General features: G+C 45.5%; 1 protein-coding gene across 11 annotated transcripts in view; it reads right to left on the bottom strand.

Moving 5' to 3' along the window:
- The window catches only part of CEP164 (centrosomal protein 164), a 69,687-nt gene extending 56,278 nt beyond the window's left edge, over positions 1–13,409 (bottom strand). For 9 of the 11 annotated variants that reach the window (XM_024751775.1, XM_024751770.1, XM_024751776.1 and 6 more), the window contains exons 1-3: positions 13,284–13,409; positions 6,163–6,265; positions 3,112–3,223 (exon numbers count right to left, since the gene is read on the bottom strand). In XM_024751775.1, coding sequence (XP_024607543.1) covers positions 3,112–3,223; positions 6,163–6,244 — 194 coding nt within the window. In that variant the 5' untranslated portion in view covers positions 6,245–6,265; positions 13,284–13,409. Of the gene's footprint in view, positions 1–3,111; positions 3,224–6,162; positions 6,268–9,582; positions 9,706–13,283 lie in introns of those variants that run through there. The other 2 variants (XM_024751772.1, XM_024751781.1) reach the window with 2 other exon arrangements.
- Between the last annotated feature and the right edge of the window lie 3,734 nt (positions 13,410–17,143).

The raw sequence follows: 17,143 nt of genomic DNA, 5'->3' as shown, positions 1-17,143 counted from the left end.
GTGGACGGATCTAGAGACTGTCATACAGAGTGAAGTAAGTCAGAAAGAGAAAAACAAATATCGTATATTAACGCATGTATGTGGAACCTAGAAAAATGGTACAGATGAACCAGTTTGCAGGGCAGAAGTTGAGACACAGATGTAGAGAACAAACATATGGACACCAAGGGGGGAAAACCACGGTGGGGTGGGGATGGTGGTGTGATGAATTGGGCAATTGGGATTGACATGTATACACTGATGTGTATAAAACTGTTGACTAATAAGAACCAGCAGTATGAAAAAACAAACAAACAAAAAAACAACTAAAACTAAACTTTCTTTGGGTTATCTGTATGGAAATACGTTAATATAAATGTTTCAGACATTACATGAAATTTCTAAAAATCTTATATGTTCTGGTATAATGTTATAAGTCATAATTCTAGTTATTACTTTAAAATGTATATCTCAGAAGTAACTAAATTTCCTTGTCAATTGCATTACTATGAACTTTCATCAAATCTTTAACCGTGGTCATTTTTAAGTCTTTTGTCATTTACAGACAGTTCTGGGTGTACTCTGATGCTTTTGCAAAAATGTTCCTATAAAAGGGTTTCATCTTCAAGGAATTCATGGAAAAGACTCTGACAAGTACAGGTTTCTGGTAACTGACTATACTGCTGAACTGAATGAATAAGCATTTTCAGAACTCTAATGGAAAACTGATGAATTCATAAAAGTGCTAACAAAAGATCAAGATAAAAAAAATTAATTACATGGGACTGAGTGACCTGATGAGGATGATTGTAATTTTTGTGACTTTCTGTTTGAATAAAAAAAAAATCCCACAAGGACTCAGGCAAAAAAATATACAAATCAATTTTCACTGCAAAGTAAAGGAGCTGTTACAGTGGAGGATTCCTGGACTGAATGTCAATATTATGACATAGTATGAGGGTGTTTCGTGTTTGGTAATTGCAATCATTGTTGCTTTTGTTGTGGTCATTCATTTACAATGGTTGGTGTCAGTTTATTTATCTCTTGTATAAATAAAATACAGTGTGTGTGTGTGAGTTGCGGGGGAAAAATAAACGAAACACAGAATATCTTCACGACTTTGGAATAGGCGAACATTTCTTAAACAGGACACAAAGCATTAATCATATTTGAAAAGTCGATAAACTGGACATCATTAAAACTTAAATTATGTTATTCAAAAACTACCAATTAAAAGTATAAAAACAAAAAAAAAGAAGTAGGAAAAAAAAAGGAAAGCGTATTTTAAAAACTTGGCCTATGAAAAACCTTAACATCTCTTACGCAGATATTAGTAAAAAGTTTAAGCCATCTGAGCAATTCACCTTAACTAATACCATTCACCAGAAACACAATTTGTATCCAACTGTTCTTTATAAACTAGTGAGTTTTGCATTATCATTCCTGTCTCATGGCTAAAATTTAAAAGCAAGCTGTAAGATCTCTGTTTGTATCTGCCTGTATTTTTATATATGTCTATGTACGTATGTAATAAATTTGTGATTTTTTTCTACCTGAAAAAAAAAAAAAAAAAAGACAGTACAGTATTGGTGTAAAGGTAGACAAACATATTAATGGAAGAGAAGAGAGGATCCAGACTTCGAAGGAATTCCCCAACTAACAGCAGTTACTCATGGGACTGGGAGTAAGGATGAAAGAAGACACATATACATAACTTTCAATGACTTACTTTAAAAAGTGAGAAATAGTTCATGCTCTCCTTACCGGATGAGGCAGTGTTAACTACCACCAGCAGGTACCTGAGGGCCGCTGGCATGACCCTGGCACACAGCTGGGCCACAGCCGATGACAGTTCCTTCCATCACCCTTTTTCCTTTTTACATCACTGCAGCCATTTATTTATTATGTGCACATTAAGGTATTATTCTGATTACATTTCTCATGTGGTTTTTAATTAGAAAATGTATCCAAAAGCAGAACAGCACAGACATATACAGATTTAAAAACATGAAGAATAAAGGGATTAATGATAAGGCAAATGTGGCTAGCAGGGTGGATGTTGGAAACCAAACAGAAACCACTATCCTACAAACTTTTCCTATAAACACAACCTTGAGTCCTCAGCACCTGGAATACTGGGTGCAGTACTGATGGCTTTAGTAGAAAAAAGATGTCATAACCTGGAGAAGGTCCAAGGAAAGGTGGCTAAAAAGATCCAGAGAACAGGGAGCCCGTCATGCGAGGAGAAACTGGAAGGATTAGGACCCTGCGGCGGGGATAAGTAAAGCTACGACTGCAGTCATTTTGAAGTATGGCCAACGCATTAAGTGGTTCAGGGAAGAACAGGATAATTATACCTTGTACACAAAATTGCACAATCCCAGCAGAAAAGACGACCCCCCACCCCAAGATATCTGGGGGCTAGTTTGGGAGAAACAGGAAATCCCACGCTACGGTAGGAAGTAAACTCGGGGCACCGACCGTAAGAAGGCCACCTGGAGAGAGCTCCGTGCAGGTGGTGAGGACAGAGCAGCGCCCCCAGGAGTGGGAGTCCTGGCGTGGGGAGGGTCGGGGGGAAGGCGGTGGCTGCCCCGCCTCGGCCAGTCTGTTTCCTCACCATCAACCTCTGATCCCCTGAGATAAGCTGAGCGAGTGTCTGCTCTCACAGTTCAAAGACTGCCAACTGAAACTGGAAATAGGAACCCATTCATGCACAAGTCACTCAAATTCAGGGCTGGGCTGTCAAAGGAGACGGAAACCACTGCCAGTCTGTGTAGCCTCACTCAAACCTCTCCAGCACCAGCATCCACTCTGGACACACTGAGGAGGTCCCAGTATTGTCACTCTCCATCTCAGTCCGCAAAGGATAATAATGACACCTCCTCCGTGTGTCCAAAACGGATGCTGACGCAGGGCGGCAGCTTAGATCATGGGATCCTGGGTATCCCTGCTGAACCCCTCCAGGGACCATCAAGGCGGCCTGGGCTCAGGCCCAAAGCATCAGGCGGCCCAGCAGAGGGATGGACCATTGCAGGACAGGCTTCGAAAGGTGGCCGGTTAAAGGTGATCTCCGGTGTCAGGCCCCCTCCGCCTCAAAGGCCAAGCCAGAAGGCGGCGCCCGTGCTGACTCACCATGGTTTCCACTCCCCAGGCAGTGGGGCCACAATGCCCTCCCGTGCCAGCCACATCAGCTCTGGTTCTTCTATGGGATCAATACCAATCTCTTTGGCAAATTCAAGAATTTCTGCAAGGAGGGGTAGGAGGGTGGGAAGGTAAGAGAGGTGGGGGTGGGAGGAGGGTGGATACAAAGAAGGAAGAATCAGTCAGTCTTGGGAGATAATAAGAGAGCTATATATTGGTTTCTGCCCCCGCTCCTGTTAATGTTTGGTCTTTGGTCCCAGTTCCTGACACAGAGTTCCTAAAGCCCTTGGAATTTCCTGAGTGACAAGAGAGTCTTCTGTCTCAATGAGGCGACTCTGGGTGGGCTCCTGGACGGGGCCTGGCCACCAGAAAGACCAAGTCATGATTAGAAGCTTGGAACTTTCAGCCTCTCCCCTCATTCTCTGGAGAGGGGCTGGAAAATGAGTTAATAAGCGATCATACGTACATGACGAAGCCTCCATAAAAATCCCTAAACTCTGGGGTTCAGAGAGCTTCTGGCACTTACACGTGCAAGGAGGGTGGCACATGCCAGCTCCACTGGGACAGAAGTTCCTGCACTTGGGACCCTCTCGGACCTTGCCCTATGTATCTCTTCATCTGGCTGTTCACCTCTACCCTTTACCATATCCTTTATGGGTCATCTCAGTGGAGGACTCTGGAAGATGACATACCTGGGGACTAGGAAAGGCAAAAAGGACCAGCCGAAATTTGGTTAGCCAAGGACTAACGTGTTCATTAATTTCACACGTATTGTTTGAGTGCCTCCTATGTGCCAGTCACCATGGGCCATGACTAAGAGAGAAAAGCCCTCTGTCCTTATGGAGCTTACATGCTGGTAGAAGAAACAGCCAGCAATGACATCAACAGATAAATAGGCAAGGAATTAAGGCTTCTGATAAATGTAATGACGGAAGTGAGTGAGGTATGAGACAGAGTTTGTCAAGGTAGAGGGGCAGTCTTTTTACAGAGGGTGGTCAGAAAACCTTTCAGAATGGGACACTTAACTAAATCCTGGAGGAAACAAAGGAGCCAGCTAGGCAGAGCACTGAGGAAAGAGGACTCAGGTAGAAGAGCAGGTTCAAAGGGCCTGTGACATGTGGCAGCCTGGCCTGTCTGGGGGCCGTCAGAAAGACCATGTGCCTAGCAGAGGGAGGGAGAGAGAGGCGCTGGGTGAGCCTGGCTGGGTGGCAGGGCCGGGTCATGCACAGCCCTGCACATCCCACTGAGCATAATGGAAGATTATACGGAAGATTATGAAAAGCAGAGCCCTGATATGATCTGCTTTACACTACAAGATCACTCTGGTGCTAAGTGGAGCACAGACTGGAGAAGGGCAAGAGTAGAAGCAGGAGGCTGATTAGGAAACTGCTGCAAGTCCAGGAAGAGAAAATGGGAGCTCGAGCTTAGGACGTCTACGCGTGACTGAGCAGAAGAGTTTTTCATAAATAGCCTTAGAAAAAGTTAGACCCCGTTTATAATAGCAAACCGAAATGAATCAAATCTTTAAGAAATAAACTGAGCAAGAAATGTGCAAAACCAAAATGAAGAAAACTTTTAAGTCACCCCTGAAGAACAGAAAAAAGACACAAACGGAAAGGAATAGATGTTCTTTGATAGGAGCCTCCAGGTTGACCTGGATGCATAACTTAACTGCATAGAGATGTCAATCCTCCCCAGGCTCATTCATAAATTTAACACAATTTTCTCTAAAATACCAACAGTTCCCCAATACACAGCCCTCCCCAGAAAAAGACAGGGTGTTTCTAAAGTTCATGGGGAGATAAAGCAGATAAGATAACCAAGAAAACTTTGAAAAAAGAAGAGGAATGAGGGTATTTCAGCCTTACTAGATACAACAATTTATTACTGAGCCTCAGTAGTTAAGAGCACAGTTCTGGCGTTTGAACAGACAGCCCCATGGAACAGAAGAAAAAGTAGACCCTAAAACACACAGGCGGCACTCAACCAGTGGGTGAAAGATGAGCTATGCCACGAACAGCGTGGGGACAAACCTGAGGACAATGTGAGAGCAGGGAAGCTTTTCTAACTATGAGACAAAATTCAGGGGCCATATGAGAACAGACTGATATATTTAACACAGAGATTAAAAATTTCTACACGGCACACAAACAAAAATCCTATCCTATCCTAATGTGGGATCCACGGACTCCTACAGACGCAAGAGTTCTTCCCCAAAACTGGCTCGCAAACCGCCTGAAGTATAAGAAAATGTGTGTCCAGGTCCGCAACTCATGAGAAATTCAAAGAAATCTTCCCTGCCCCAAAAGAGCATGTGCTTCAAAGTGTAGGCCCTGGAGCTAGAATACCTAGGTGTGGATCCCAGCTGCCCCGATTAGTAAACTGTGTGACTACAGGGAAGTTACTTAACCTTCCTGTGCCTTGGTTTCCTCATCTGTAAAATGGGGCTAATAATAGTATCTAACTCACAGAGTTGCTGTGAGGTTGAAAAGGAAACACATGCAGAGCTCCTAGTAGAGAGACTGGCACACAGTAGCACTCAATAAATTTTATTATTGTTATTAATAATGTTATTATTGTTTTTTTTAAAAAACACACAGCTTTAGTTTGTTCTTAAGAAATTGGGTTTCCCCTGGCCTCAGGATATACTGTATTTCATGATATCCTCTACTATATTTTCATTTAAAGTTAATCATTGATCTGACCCAAGGTCACCAAACTTTTTCTGTAAAGGGCCAGACAGTAAATATTTTAGGTTTTGTGGGTTGTATGGTCTCTGTCACAGCTATTCAATACTCTCCTATAGCATGAAAGAAGCCATAAACAAGACATAAATAAGCATGGCTGTTATCTAATAAAACTTTAACTACAAAAGCAAGCAACAGGCCAAGCTAGGCCCGTGGGCTACAGTTTGCCAACCCCTGATCTAACCCAAATACACTGAGCAACCCTGTGCATGTACCATACTTTGCACTAGAAGAACAAAAATAAACCATAAAAATTGCCCTCAAAGAACTATTACAATACACCCAGGCCTCTTACCTTGCTCACTGGGGATGTAGGTCTCATCATAATCTTCCTCCAGAACCAGCTGGTCTCCTATGCGGATGGGTCTTCCGGCCATGATTGGTTTGGGCTCGAACACCTAGATCCCAGAGGCCCCACCCACCCAAAGAGAAAATCAGTGCCCCAGCTTAGAAGGGGAAAAGGTGGAGCTGGGTCATGGAGCACCTGGGCCAGACCAGCCCCTGCAGGCCAACTGAGCCAGGGAGAGCGGAGGGTGGGACCAATGGCTCAGAACTCAGGCCTTATGGCCTCTGCACCCTGGAAAGTTCTTAGACACATCTCCCCCCAAAGCCCTGCTGAATACTCTAGTGGACCATAAACGATCTGGAAACCCAAATGTCTCAAGGGTTTGACTTCACACTCTACCCCCCCCCCCAAATAGGAGTAAGAACACATATGTGTCCCAACACATAGCCCTGTTTGCATGTCCCTGTTTACCTTGAACAATGCCCTCAGGGAGCTTACAGTCTAGCAAGGCAGCGTACACAGCTTCAACAGCAGTAGAAGGCAGAAGGGAAAAACACATCCTGCTCTGGGAGTACTAACACAGAAGTAACATACTCCCACTGCGGGGATGAAGGAAGGCTTTGTCAAGGAGCTGGGTACCGACGGCTGACAAGAATTCTGACAGCGGAGGGAGGAATCCCAGGCAGAGGGAACAGCATGTCAGGCAAGGTGGTCTGGGGAGCCGATGCCAGCGCGCATGGCAGGGGCTGGGGTGGAAGCCAGGCCTGGGTCTGGTCATGGTGATCTCAGTGGATGATGCTGAAGGGCCTCAACTCTGCCCTGCAGCAGAGAGGAGCCACTGTGGGCTTTGGTGGAAGAAAGTGACACAGAGTGGCCTTTTTTTAGGATGAGAACTTTGGCAGGAGTGGCCTGGCCGGATTGGAGAAATGAGAGACTGGCATCAGGAAAACCACTGAGGAGGCTACAGTCCCCGGGAAAGATGATGAGGGCTTAAACTAGGGCAGAAGCAGTGGGAATGGAGAAGAAGGGACAGACACAAGGGATGCTGTGATGTTAGGTTTAATAGGACCAGGAATGGGGGGAGGCGGGGGCGGAAGACTGGAAAGGAATCCAACCTGAATCCAAGATTCCTAGCTCCAGGGGTGGGGCGGTGCCACCTTCTTCAACTGACAAGCTGGCACGGTTCTAGAATTGCTCCTTCCTTTGCATCCCTACTCCTACAACGACCTCAGGACCCCAGGTCACAGCACCCCTCCCCTACAGCAGCTCCCACGCTGAAGCCCAATGACACAGGGACAAGTCACCCTGTAAAGTGGCTGCCACGGACAGCCCTTCAGAATGCCTCCCTAACCGGGCGGTGGCAGCCACACCGGTGTGACCGAAGGGAGCCTGGAGGAGCAGGTCCTGACCTCTCCTGTAGCCACCTCTTCAGACACTGTCACAGTTCCACCGGGGCAGCAAGCAGGACACAGCCCTCATAGCAGAGGAAGTGAGCAGAAAGACCTCATCGGGACTTCCCTGGCGGTCCAGTGGTTAAGACTCCACACTTCCAACACAGGGGGCATGGGTTCGATCCCTGGTCCGGGAACTAAGATCCCACGTGCCTTGGGGCAAGGCAAAAAAAAAAAGACCTCATCGTCATAAAGAAGGTTGGGATGCAGCCTGTAATGAGTGCTCAGAAAACGGCAAGATCTGGTGACTCTGCATCTGTTCCAAGATCCCTGGAGAGGGGCCCCTGATAAATGCAAAGGATCTCTGAGGGACCATTCCCGTGGCCCTCTCTGCACTCTGGCAGCTGACAGATGAGCAAGGGAGGTGTCTTGCCTTAGGGCTCACAAAAGATGGTTCCCTTTGTCAGTCACTGGACCCAAAGGAGCCAGGCTCTGCACCCTCTCATTCCCACCACGACACCTCCAAGCAGCACCTTTGTGCCTCAGGAAGAAAGGCTAAAGAAACATTCTTCCCTGCAGTACTTAAGCCTAAGTGGGAATCTTCTCCCTCCCCTAAGAACCTGCAACACCTGCGGACATAATGCTTGAGCCTCCACACATACAGTCAGAGATGACGAGGGCCAGACGCGGAAAAAGCGAAGCAGAAAAGGACCAAGAACCAGCGCAGGAGACGTGGCCACAGCCTGGAGGTTTAAGGAGCCCTCGGAATCTTTCATCCTCTGAGTTAGGGAGGAGAGGGAAAGAAAAAGGGAGAGGATCTCTGGGGAGGTAGGAAGCGCATTTTGGTGGAAGAACATCAGGCTGTACGTTATTCAATTCAACAGGCAGTGACCTATACAAGGCATTGTACCAACCATCTCAGAGAATTCGAGAAATTCTGCATTTGAAAAATGTTACCTATCCCTAGATACATCCCATCTCCAGAAAGCAGGGGGCAGGTAAAATCTCTGTCCTCCCGGCAAAATGCCTAATTAGCTATTTACTAAACTGTCTATGTTTAACTATTTAAAGGTCAGAAAGAATGTGGAAAGTCTAAATTCCTGGATTACTCAAATGTCAAACAAACCTTCTGCCAGAAAAAAATTAAAATACGGTGGGCTATAGTCTACCTTCTTTCCTTGCCTGGCTTCAGGAAAGATATAGGCAAGGACAGGGTCAAAAGGGCAGGAATTGCAGGAGTAAGGAAGGTGGTGGAAGAGAAACCACATTTGTTCAATGGCTACTAGAGATCATTTACTCATTCGAAAAGTATTTATTTGCTGCTGGGCGCTAGAGATGCAATGGTGATTAAAAACAGATTCAGCTGCTACTCCCCAGGAGCTAGTCTAGTGAGGGAGGGAGCCAAACCAATCAGTCACAGATAAGTATATAATTTTAAATGAGGTAAGAGCTCTGAAGGAAAAGAGCCTGACTTGGATGAAGCCTGTGCCGAGAAGTGAAGAATGAGGAGGTATTCACCAGACAAAAAGAGGAGGAAAAGATGTTCTAACAAAAGCAGCAGCACATGCAAAGGCCCTTCAACGGCTAAGAGCACTAAGCAAGAAGAAGCATAGTCGGAGATGATGCTGGGCAGGTGGGTGGAAGCCGGGCCATGTGGAGAACTTGGCTTTTATAATAAGAGAGCTGGAAATCAGGAAAGGGTTTTTCCAGATACATATTTTGAAAAGATTACTCAGGCAGTCCCTGGAAATACAGACAGGAATGGAGGCCAGATTGGAAAAGAAGAAAATCAGAGTGGCTGCAGAGAGATTAGGTAGGAAACCACGAGCCAATCTAGATGAGAGGTGATGATAACCTGGGTGAGCGGGGGTAAGATGAGACATCTAAGAAAGCAGCCCTGAGATCAGCTTCAGGAAACACACGGCACACGTCCTAACATTTCCCTCTAAGCCTGAGACCGTGAGGGGCATCACTGGCAATCTTGGCACCCTAGACACGGCTTCAGAACCGTCAACGTGGTACTCCATGCAGCACTTACCGATAGATCAGATGAAACCTGATGAGATGTGCTTGCCACCAGGCCTGACCCTCACTGTGAGCCACGGAGTCGTGGGGAAGGATCACCCAACTGTCCTCATCCATCTCCTGCCAATCCCAGAATCTAGCAAAAAAGGAAAGGCTCATACACCTTCTCCAGGAAGCCCTCCCTGGCCAACCTCGGCCTCTCCTGTGTACTTATAACTACCTCGGTACAAAGGACACAGTTTTCCTTTGTTCATAGGCATATTTTTCTCAGTATTACCTTTTTTATGGGAATGTGTTCCACCTCTCCTGTTAAGCCACAGGCTTCTGAGGGTCATGCCTCTGCCTCCTTCTGCATTTACCGACCAAGCCTAAAATAAGCTAAGTAAACGTAGGAACTTGGTCACTGCTCTAAACCACTAATATACAGCCAAAGAATCTCAAACGCAAAAAAAGCCCATAAGAGCTCTAGTCCAACTGCCCTTCCCTTGCCAAATATTTCCTCTCTATGCTTTAAGTGCCAGACAGCATAGTGGCTGAAGCACCAGTTTGGGGGCCAGAAACACCTGAATTAAATCCCATCTTTCTCATTTACCAGCTGTATGAACTTAAGCAAGGTACTTCACCTCTCTAAGCCTCGATAACCTCATGTGCGTAATTCAAACAATCATGATAATCTACATCAAAAGGTTGTTTGAAGATGAACTGAGATAACACATACCTGTACAGTGCCTAGCACAGTCCCTGGTACACAAAACATGTTAAATAAATGTAGCAATATTACTGATATTACTGCCAACTCCACAGTTAGATCATCCTTAACTATGGAAAGGTCTTTCTCTTAGTGAGCCAAAAATCTATATCTAAGAAACTTCCTCCCATTTGCCCCATTCCACCCTCCGGACCCACAAAGGGCACCCAAGGCACCACTACTCCAAGCCAGGTTTTCCCAGCTCCCTTCCCTTCAATACATGCCACTGGTTCCCAGTCCCTCGACATTATGGTTACCTTACTGTGAATGTGGTCTAATTTGACAGGCACAGCCAAAAAGTTTTGCACACCTGCGTACTCACAGAGCATACACACGTATATGCATACTTAGGGTTCCCTGCATATTTATTTCTTCCACCCTGCTTGAACAATTATAAAGAAAGTTCACCACCAGAAAAGAAAAGATTTACTGGAGAAGGCGTTGAGGAGAACGTGGAAGACATTAGAGTTGATTATGCAGTGGTAATGAGCACAGGTTTGGGAACATTCTTGGCTTTGAATCCCAGCTCTGCCACTTACCAGCTGGGCAAGTTGCCTCAGTTTCCTCATCTATAAAATGGGGATAATAACAATGTCTATCTAAAAGGGTTGTGAGGATTAAATGACTCAGTACATGTAAAATACTCAAAACACAGTAAGACCTCAATAAATGTTAGTTGATATTATTACCATTCACTTATTTAAAGGGCTTAGTCTACGTTGTTCTAGAGGACAAAGCTAGTACCAGGGAATATAAGTTAAGGCCATTCAGACATCCAATAACCACTTACTGAACACCTACCATGGGTCAGGCACTGTGCTGTCACAGCCACAAACCTGATAACGCTCCAGCTCAACCTAGTTGTGAAGCCAAATATGTAAATACATGATTATATAGTGTGTTAAGTGCATTAAGGGAAGTATCAGAAAATACGACAGGACACAAAGGAAGGGCAATTAACCCTACTTTGGAAGATCAGGAAAAGCACTGCAGAGTAGAGGACCATGGAGATGGCTCTTGAAGGATAAGCAGGAGCTCACCAGGATAAGGGAGTAAGGTTATTTAAAGCAGAAGACACAGCTTACACAAAGGCAAAGAGGCAGAAGAGAGTATACGGTAGGTGCAGAGAATTAATGACAACAAAAGCTTATATTCACTGAACACTTCCTATGTTCCAAGAACTGTACTATATATACATCATCACACCTCATCCTCTCTGCTAAGTAGAAACTATTATCCCCATTTTTCAAAAGAGAAAACTGAGGCTCAGCAAGTTTTCAGAAAGTTTTTTAAACTTGCCCAAGGTTTCACAGCTAGTAAATGGCACAGCAGAACGTGCATGCACCCACATCTATCTGACTCCAAAGCCCTGAGCTCTTAACCACTCTGACGTGACCAGCGCACAAGGGACAATGGCAAGAGAGAGATCTACAATGGAAGGCAAGGAGCACATAATAAAAGGCTTGGGAGGACTGAGGCTGTATCCTGACATGATGAGCAACCATCACAAGATTTCACAAAGGAGACTGGCCTCATCAGCTCTGTCGTTTAGAAAGATGATTCTGACAGCTGTGTAAGAACTAATTGGAGGAGGGCAAGAAAAGACGCGCAGGGACCAGTTAGAAAGGTATCCTGAAAACACAGGCAAGAAATTATGAACTAGGGACTTCCCTGGCGGTCCAGTGGTTAAGACTCTGTGCTTCCAATGAAGTGGGCACTGGTTCGATCCCCGGTTGGGGAACTAAGATCCCCATGGTGGCCAAAAAAAAAAAAAGCAAGAAATTATGAACTAGGGACTTCCCTGGCGGTCCAGTGGTTAAGACTCTGTGCTTCCAATGAAGTGGGCACTGGTTCGATCCCCGGTTGGGGAACTAAGATCCCCATGGTGGCCAAAAAAAAAAAAAAGCAAGAAATTATGAACTAAGTCAGTGGCTGTGAGAATGGAAAGGAAGGGCCAGATTCCAGGTGTATTATGAGGCAAAAGAACAGTACTTGATGTCTGCAGCAAGTAAGGGAGAGGCAGGACGATCAGAGCACTTAAAGCAGTATATTGTGAGTATCAGTTCACTTCTATGCCTTGCCCGATAGCCCCACCTAGCATACTGCCTAGATACAGGGAATGGCCAACAAATGTTGCTGCATGTATTGTAATAGATGAATGAATTCCAAGTGCAGACATGGCTGACTGAGTGAATGGGTGAAGTCCTTCACTGAGACAGGAACTACAAAGGAGGAACAGATCTGGGGGACCGGGAAGGATGGGGTGACATTCAGTTGGGATGATCAGTAAGCAAGTCGGAGCTCAAGACTCAAGAAAAGAGGTCTGGCGGGAGCCACAGTTTGGGGAGTAACCGTTAAATAGATGGTAACTGAAACTCTGGGTGAAGCCGCTCAGAGATGGAGTGTAGTGAACAGAAAGTAAGGGCTTGCAAAGGCTGATGAAGGGGGCTGGGTTAGGAAACCCCAGAGAGAGAGGAGTCGTGGAAGGCAAGTGAGGAGCGCGGTTCCACAAGGAGAAGGTAGATTTTTGAATCAATGCAAGGAAAGGAAAAAATGAAAACAAAAAACTTACTAACTTCCCCAGCTGGCCAGAAGACAGCAAAAGGTTGGGCCAGCCCCGACTCGAACATGGGGGGAAGCTTCCCCACGAGAGAAATGTTCAAGCAGGGTTCAGAAGACCGGCCGTACACACTAAATCCGAACAGGACAAATAAACGAGCGCCCCTGCCAGCTCACACTCGTGGCCCAGTGCCCGCTCTCACTGCCCCGCCAGCACTCCAGCCCAGGCCCTTCCGCCACTCAGATTTTGGATAGAGGCGCACTGATCTGGCCGCTCCATCTTCACCTCTTCCTTCAGTTCCCGCCCACGCTCATGCACATCCCGCTCGGTGGCACACGAGCGTGCCTCGACTTTCCCGCTTCCCTCCCTTCCTAGCCACCCAACCCTCCCTCCAGGGGGTTCTCACCTGTCCCCCACCCCGGGAGGCCCGGGGCGCTAGCTCCCGGCTCTGCGAAGCTTCCCCAGCACCAACCGGGCTCCCAGCTTCCAGGGACGCCGGGGTGTTGCCCTGCAGCGGCCAATAACCACTTCCGGAAAGGGTAAGAACCTAGCAACTGAGAGTCCCGCCTCTACTCAGAGTCAAAAGGTCGCCGAATGAGAGCCCTGTCATCGGATTGGTTAAAGTTCCCGTCGGATCACGGAGGCGATGTGTACGTTTCCCGTTGCATGATGGGAGAGGTAGTCCAGTATAGTTGATGGGGCTCCGCAAGGGGTTAAGAGAGAGAGAGAATTTAGCTCTGAGGGGAATTTCTTCCCGGGCAGGAAAGGATCATTCAGAGTATCGACAGTAACGTGACTTACCTAAGGCAATCTTTTGGTCGTCGTTTTTAGTAGCGTGACTAACATCAGGTGAATAATATACTGATGCTCAATAATCAACCCACCGAGGCTTTAATAAACAAAAGAAAGACTCCCATTTACTATGACTAAATCAGTTAGTACCCGCTTAGGAGTTAAGAGACCACTGTCATCTTTTTTACCGGAGGGCAGGGCTCAGGCAAGAAGGGTATAATAATATCTGTCATAACTATTTCTTTTTTAAATTTATTTATTTATTCACTTTTGGGCTGCACTAGTTCTTCGCAGCTGCACGCGGGCTTTCTCTAGTCGCTGAGCGCGGGAGGCCACTCTTTTTTGCGGTGCGCGGGCTTCTCATTGCGGTGGCTTCTCTCGTTGTGGAGCACGAGCTCTAGGCGCGCAGGCTTCAGTAGTTGTGGCTCGCAGGCTGTAGAGCGTAGGCTCGGTAGTTGTGGCGCACGGGCTTAGTTGCTCTGCGGCGTGTGGGATCTTCCCGGACGAGGGCTCGAACCCGTGCTCCCTGCATTGACAGGCGGATTCATAACCACTGCGCCGCCACCAGGGAAGCCCTGTCATAACTCTTTCCAACAGTCTATTTAAGAAGGAAAAAAATGAGTGTGTAGCCCCTCCACAAACCCTGCCTGGCAGAAGGGTTACTACTAATATAATTTAAAAGGCTTTAGTTTTGTTTGCACGAGGGCAAATCTTCCTTTCTCTTACACGTCCTCAACCTCCAGAAGTTAAGAGCGGCAAAGACAGCTCTGGCCATTAAATTAATGGGAAAACTGGGTAGCAGAAAAGTGAAGAAAGTTAGTCGTTTGGTGAGGAGGATGGAGCCCTGGAGCAGCTCCTGGCAAGGCTCCATGGTGGGGACACGTCTGGCTCCTGCTAAGTCCTGAAACTAGTCCCAGCACCACTCAGGGCCTGATCCCAGGATGAGGAACTCAGACTGCTGTTCCCGTGGATCCCAAAGCAGACATCCAGAAGATATTCCTCATGTTTAACGTCAAGTCTTTTCTGTGGCAGTTCTGCCTGTACTTCCTTTTTTCTGCCTGCAGATGACAAATCATTGCTCCCCCTTCCTCTCCACACACCTTAAAACTCTCACAGAGGAGCCAAAGGAGCAGACTGGGAAGGACACTGAGAGCTCACCAGTTCATCCACCACAGACCTTGCACAAAATCAGGGCTCGTAAAACCATTTGCAGATTTTGTCCCCCTGTCTGAAAACTTGCAATCAACCTGGTTGACATTAATTGCCATCAAAATTCTTACCTTTTGTTCCTTAGGTCCCTTGCTCTCTAATGTGGAGAGCTAATAAAATAAGGGTTACTATGGGATTAATGAGGTTACTCCACACAGATAAGCAATTTGCATTTTATCAGGTTTCCCTATAGACTTGTACTTAGAAATGCAAACTAATTTTTAAACGCCCTTAGGCAAACATAATTAAGAAAGCAAGTCTTTGGGGGAAAATAACAAAAATGACACACCAGTTGATATGCCAGTAATATACCCAATGAGTGAGGAGGAGAAACTGAGAATTTCACACATTGTAGATTATCTTTTGCCATCAGGAATGAGCATTTAGGGGTGATTTTGTAAAGATGGGGGAGGAAAAAACCAAATCAGTCTCAATTATGCCCTACCCCCAGGTCAGAAATTTTACTGTTATAACTTTTTCTTCTCTTTTCATCCTGTTTACTTGTAAAATACAGAAAACCATCCACATAATAAGAAAGACAAACACTCAATCCTACCATTGTTTTCAAAAGATGTGAAATGTTCTTTCTACACCTTCAATTCACCTTATTTAAAATTGCAAACTGGGAGGACATCCCTGGTGGCGCAGTGGTTAAGAATCTGCCTGCCAATGCAGGGGACACGGATTTGAGCCCTGGTCCGGGAAGATCCCACATGCCACAGAGCAACTAAGCCCGTGCGCCACAACTACTGAGCCCACGTGCCACAACTACTAAACCCGCACTCTAGAGCCCGCGAGCCACAACTACTGAAGTACATGCACCTAGAGCCTGTGCTCCGCAGCAAGAGAAGCCACCGCAATGAGAAGCACGTGGGCCGCAACTAGAGAAAGCCCACACACAGCAACGAAGACCCAACGCGGCCAAAAACAAATAAATAAATAGGTAAGTTTATTAAAAAAAAAAATTGCAAATTGCCCTTCCATCTTCCTTCTCTGCTTTATTTTCCCCCATTGCACATATCACCATCTGAAATGCTATGTATTTTATTTATTTATTGTCTGTTTCCCTGCATTAGAATGTAAGCTACATGAAGATAGGGATTCTGTTTATTTTAGTTATTGTTGTGTCCACAGTGCCTAAAACAGCCTTTAACATGTATTAGGCATTCAACGCATTTGCTGAATGAATGAATGAATGAGCAAAAGAAGGAAGGAAGGAATTACACACTTTAGAGGAAACCACTGTTGACATTTGGGTTCCCACCTTTGCTGAAGGCTTTTTAATTCTTATGCAGATATAAATTTATATGCATACATGTATATGCACATGTGCATACTTTTTAATTTTTATAGAAATGAGATCATAATGTACATATTGTTCTACAATAGGCTTTCTTTTTTTTTTTTTTTTGGCTGCACCATGCAGCGTGCAGCATCTTAGTTCCCCGACCAGGGGATCGAACCCATGCTCCCTGCAGTGGAAGCACAGAGTCTTAACCACTGGACCACCAAGGAAGTCCCTTTACTTTTTTCATTGAACATGTCATAAACATCTTCCAAGGTGAGTTCATAAGAAGTTACTCCATTCTTTATAATGGTTACATAAGACTCAGTTGATTGAATGTCTCATGTCCCTATTGGTAATTTTTTTTTTTTTTTGCTTCCAAAGTTTTGATGTTGTACACAATGCTGAAATACTGTTGGATTTTTGTTGGATAGGATCCTAGTAGTGACACTGCTCAGGGGTTACATTTTTTACATTTTAATAGACATTGCCAAATTTCTCTCTAAAAATGGAATAATTTACAGTCCAACCAACACCTTCACCAACACCAAATATTACCAGTGTGAGAGGCAAAAGTAATTCTGATGATGTTATCTAAATATTGTTTTAATTGTGTTCTTTCACTATTAATGACTTTTTAAAAATATTGATTTACTTATTTATTTGGCTGTGCCAGGTCTTAGCTGTGGCATGCGGGATCTTTTAGTTTCAGCATGCGGGATCTAGTTCCCCGACCAGGGATCGAACCTGGGCCCCCTGAATTGGGAGTGTGGAGTCTTAGCCACTGGACCACCCGGGAAGTCCCTCTTTTGCTATTAATGAAGTTGAACTTTTTTCATATATTTAGTGGCCATTTGAATTTCTGTCAAATACCTGTTCACATTCTTTGTTCATTTTTCCCCAAGTTGTTCGTGGCAGGCGGGGGTGGGGGGGGCGTTATTGACTTGTAAAAGCTCTTTGTATATTATAGACATTTACCC

Source organism: Neophocaena asiaeorientalis, unplaced genomic scaffold (genome assembly GCF_003031525.2).
Source record: "Neophocaena asiaeorientalis asiaeorientalis breed wild unplaced genomic scaffold, Neophocaena_asiaeorientalis_V1.1 scaffold479, whole genome shotgun sequence".
Taxonomy (NCBI): domain Eukaryota; kingdom Metazoa; phylum Chordata; class Mammalia; order Artiodactyla; family Phocoenidae; genus Neophocaena; species Neophocaena asiaeorientalis.
Note: the sequence above shows the minus strand (reverse complement) of the source record. Positions and strands in the feature narration are given on the sequence as shown.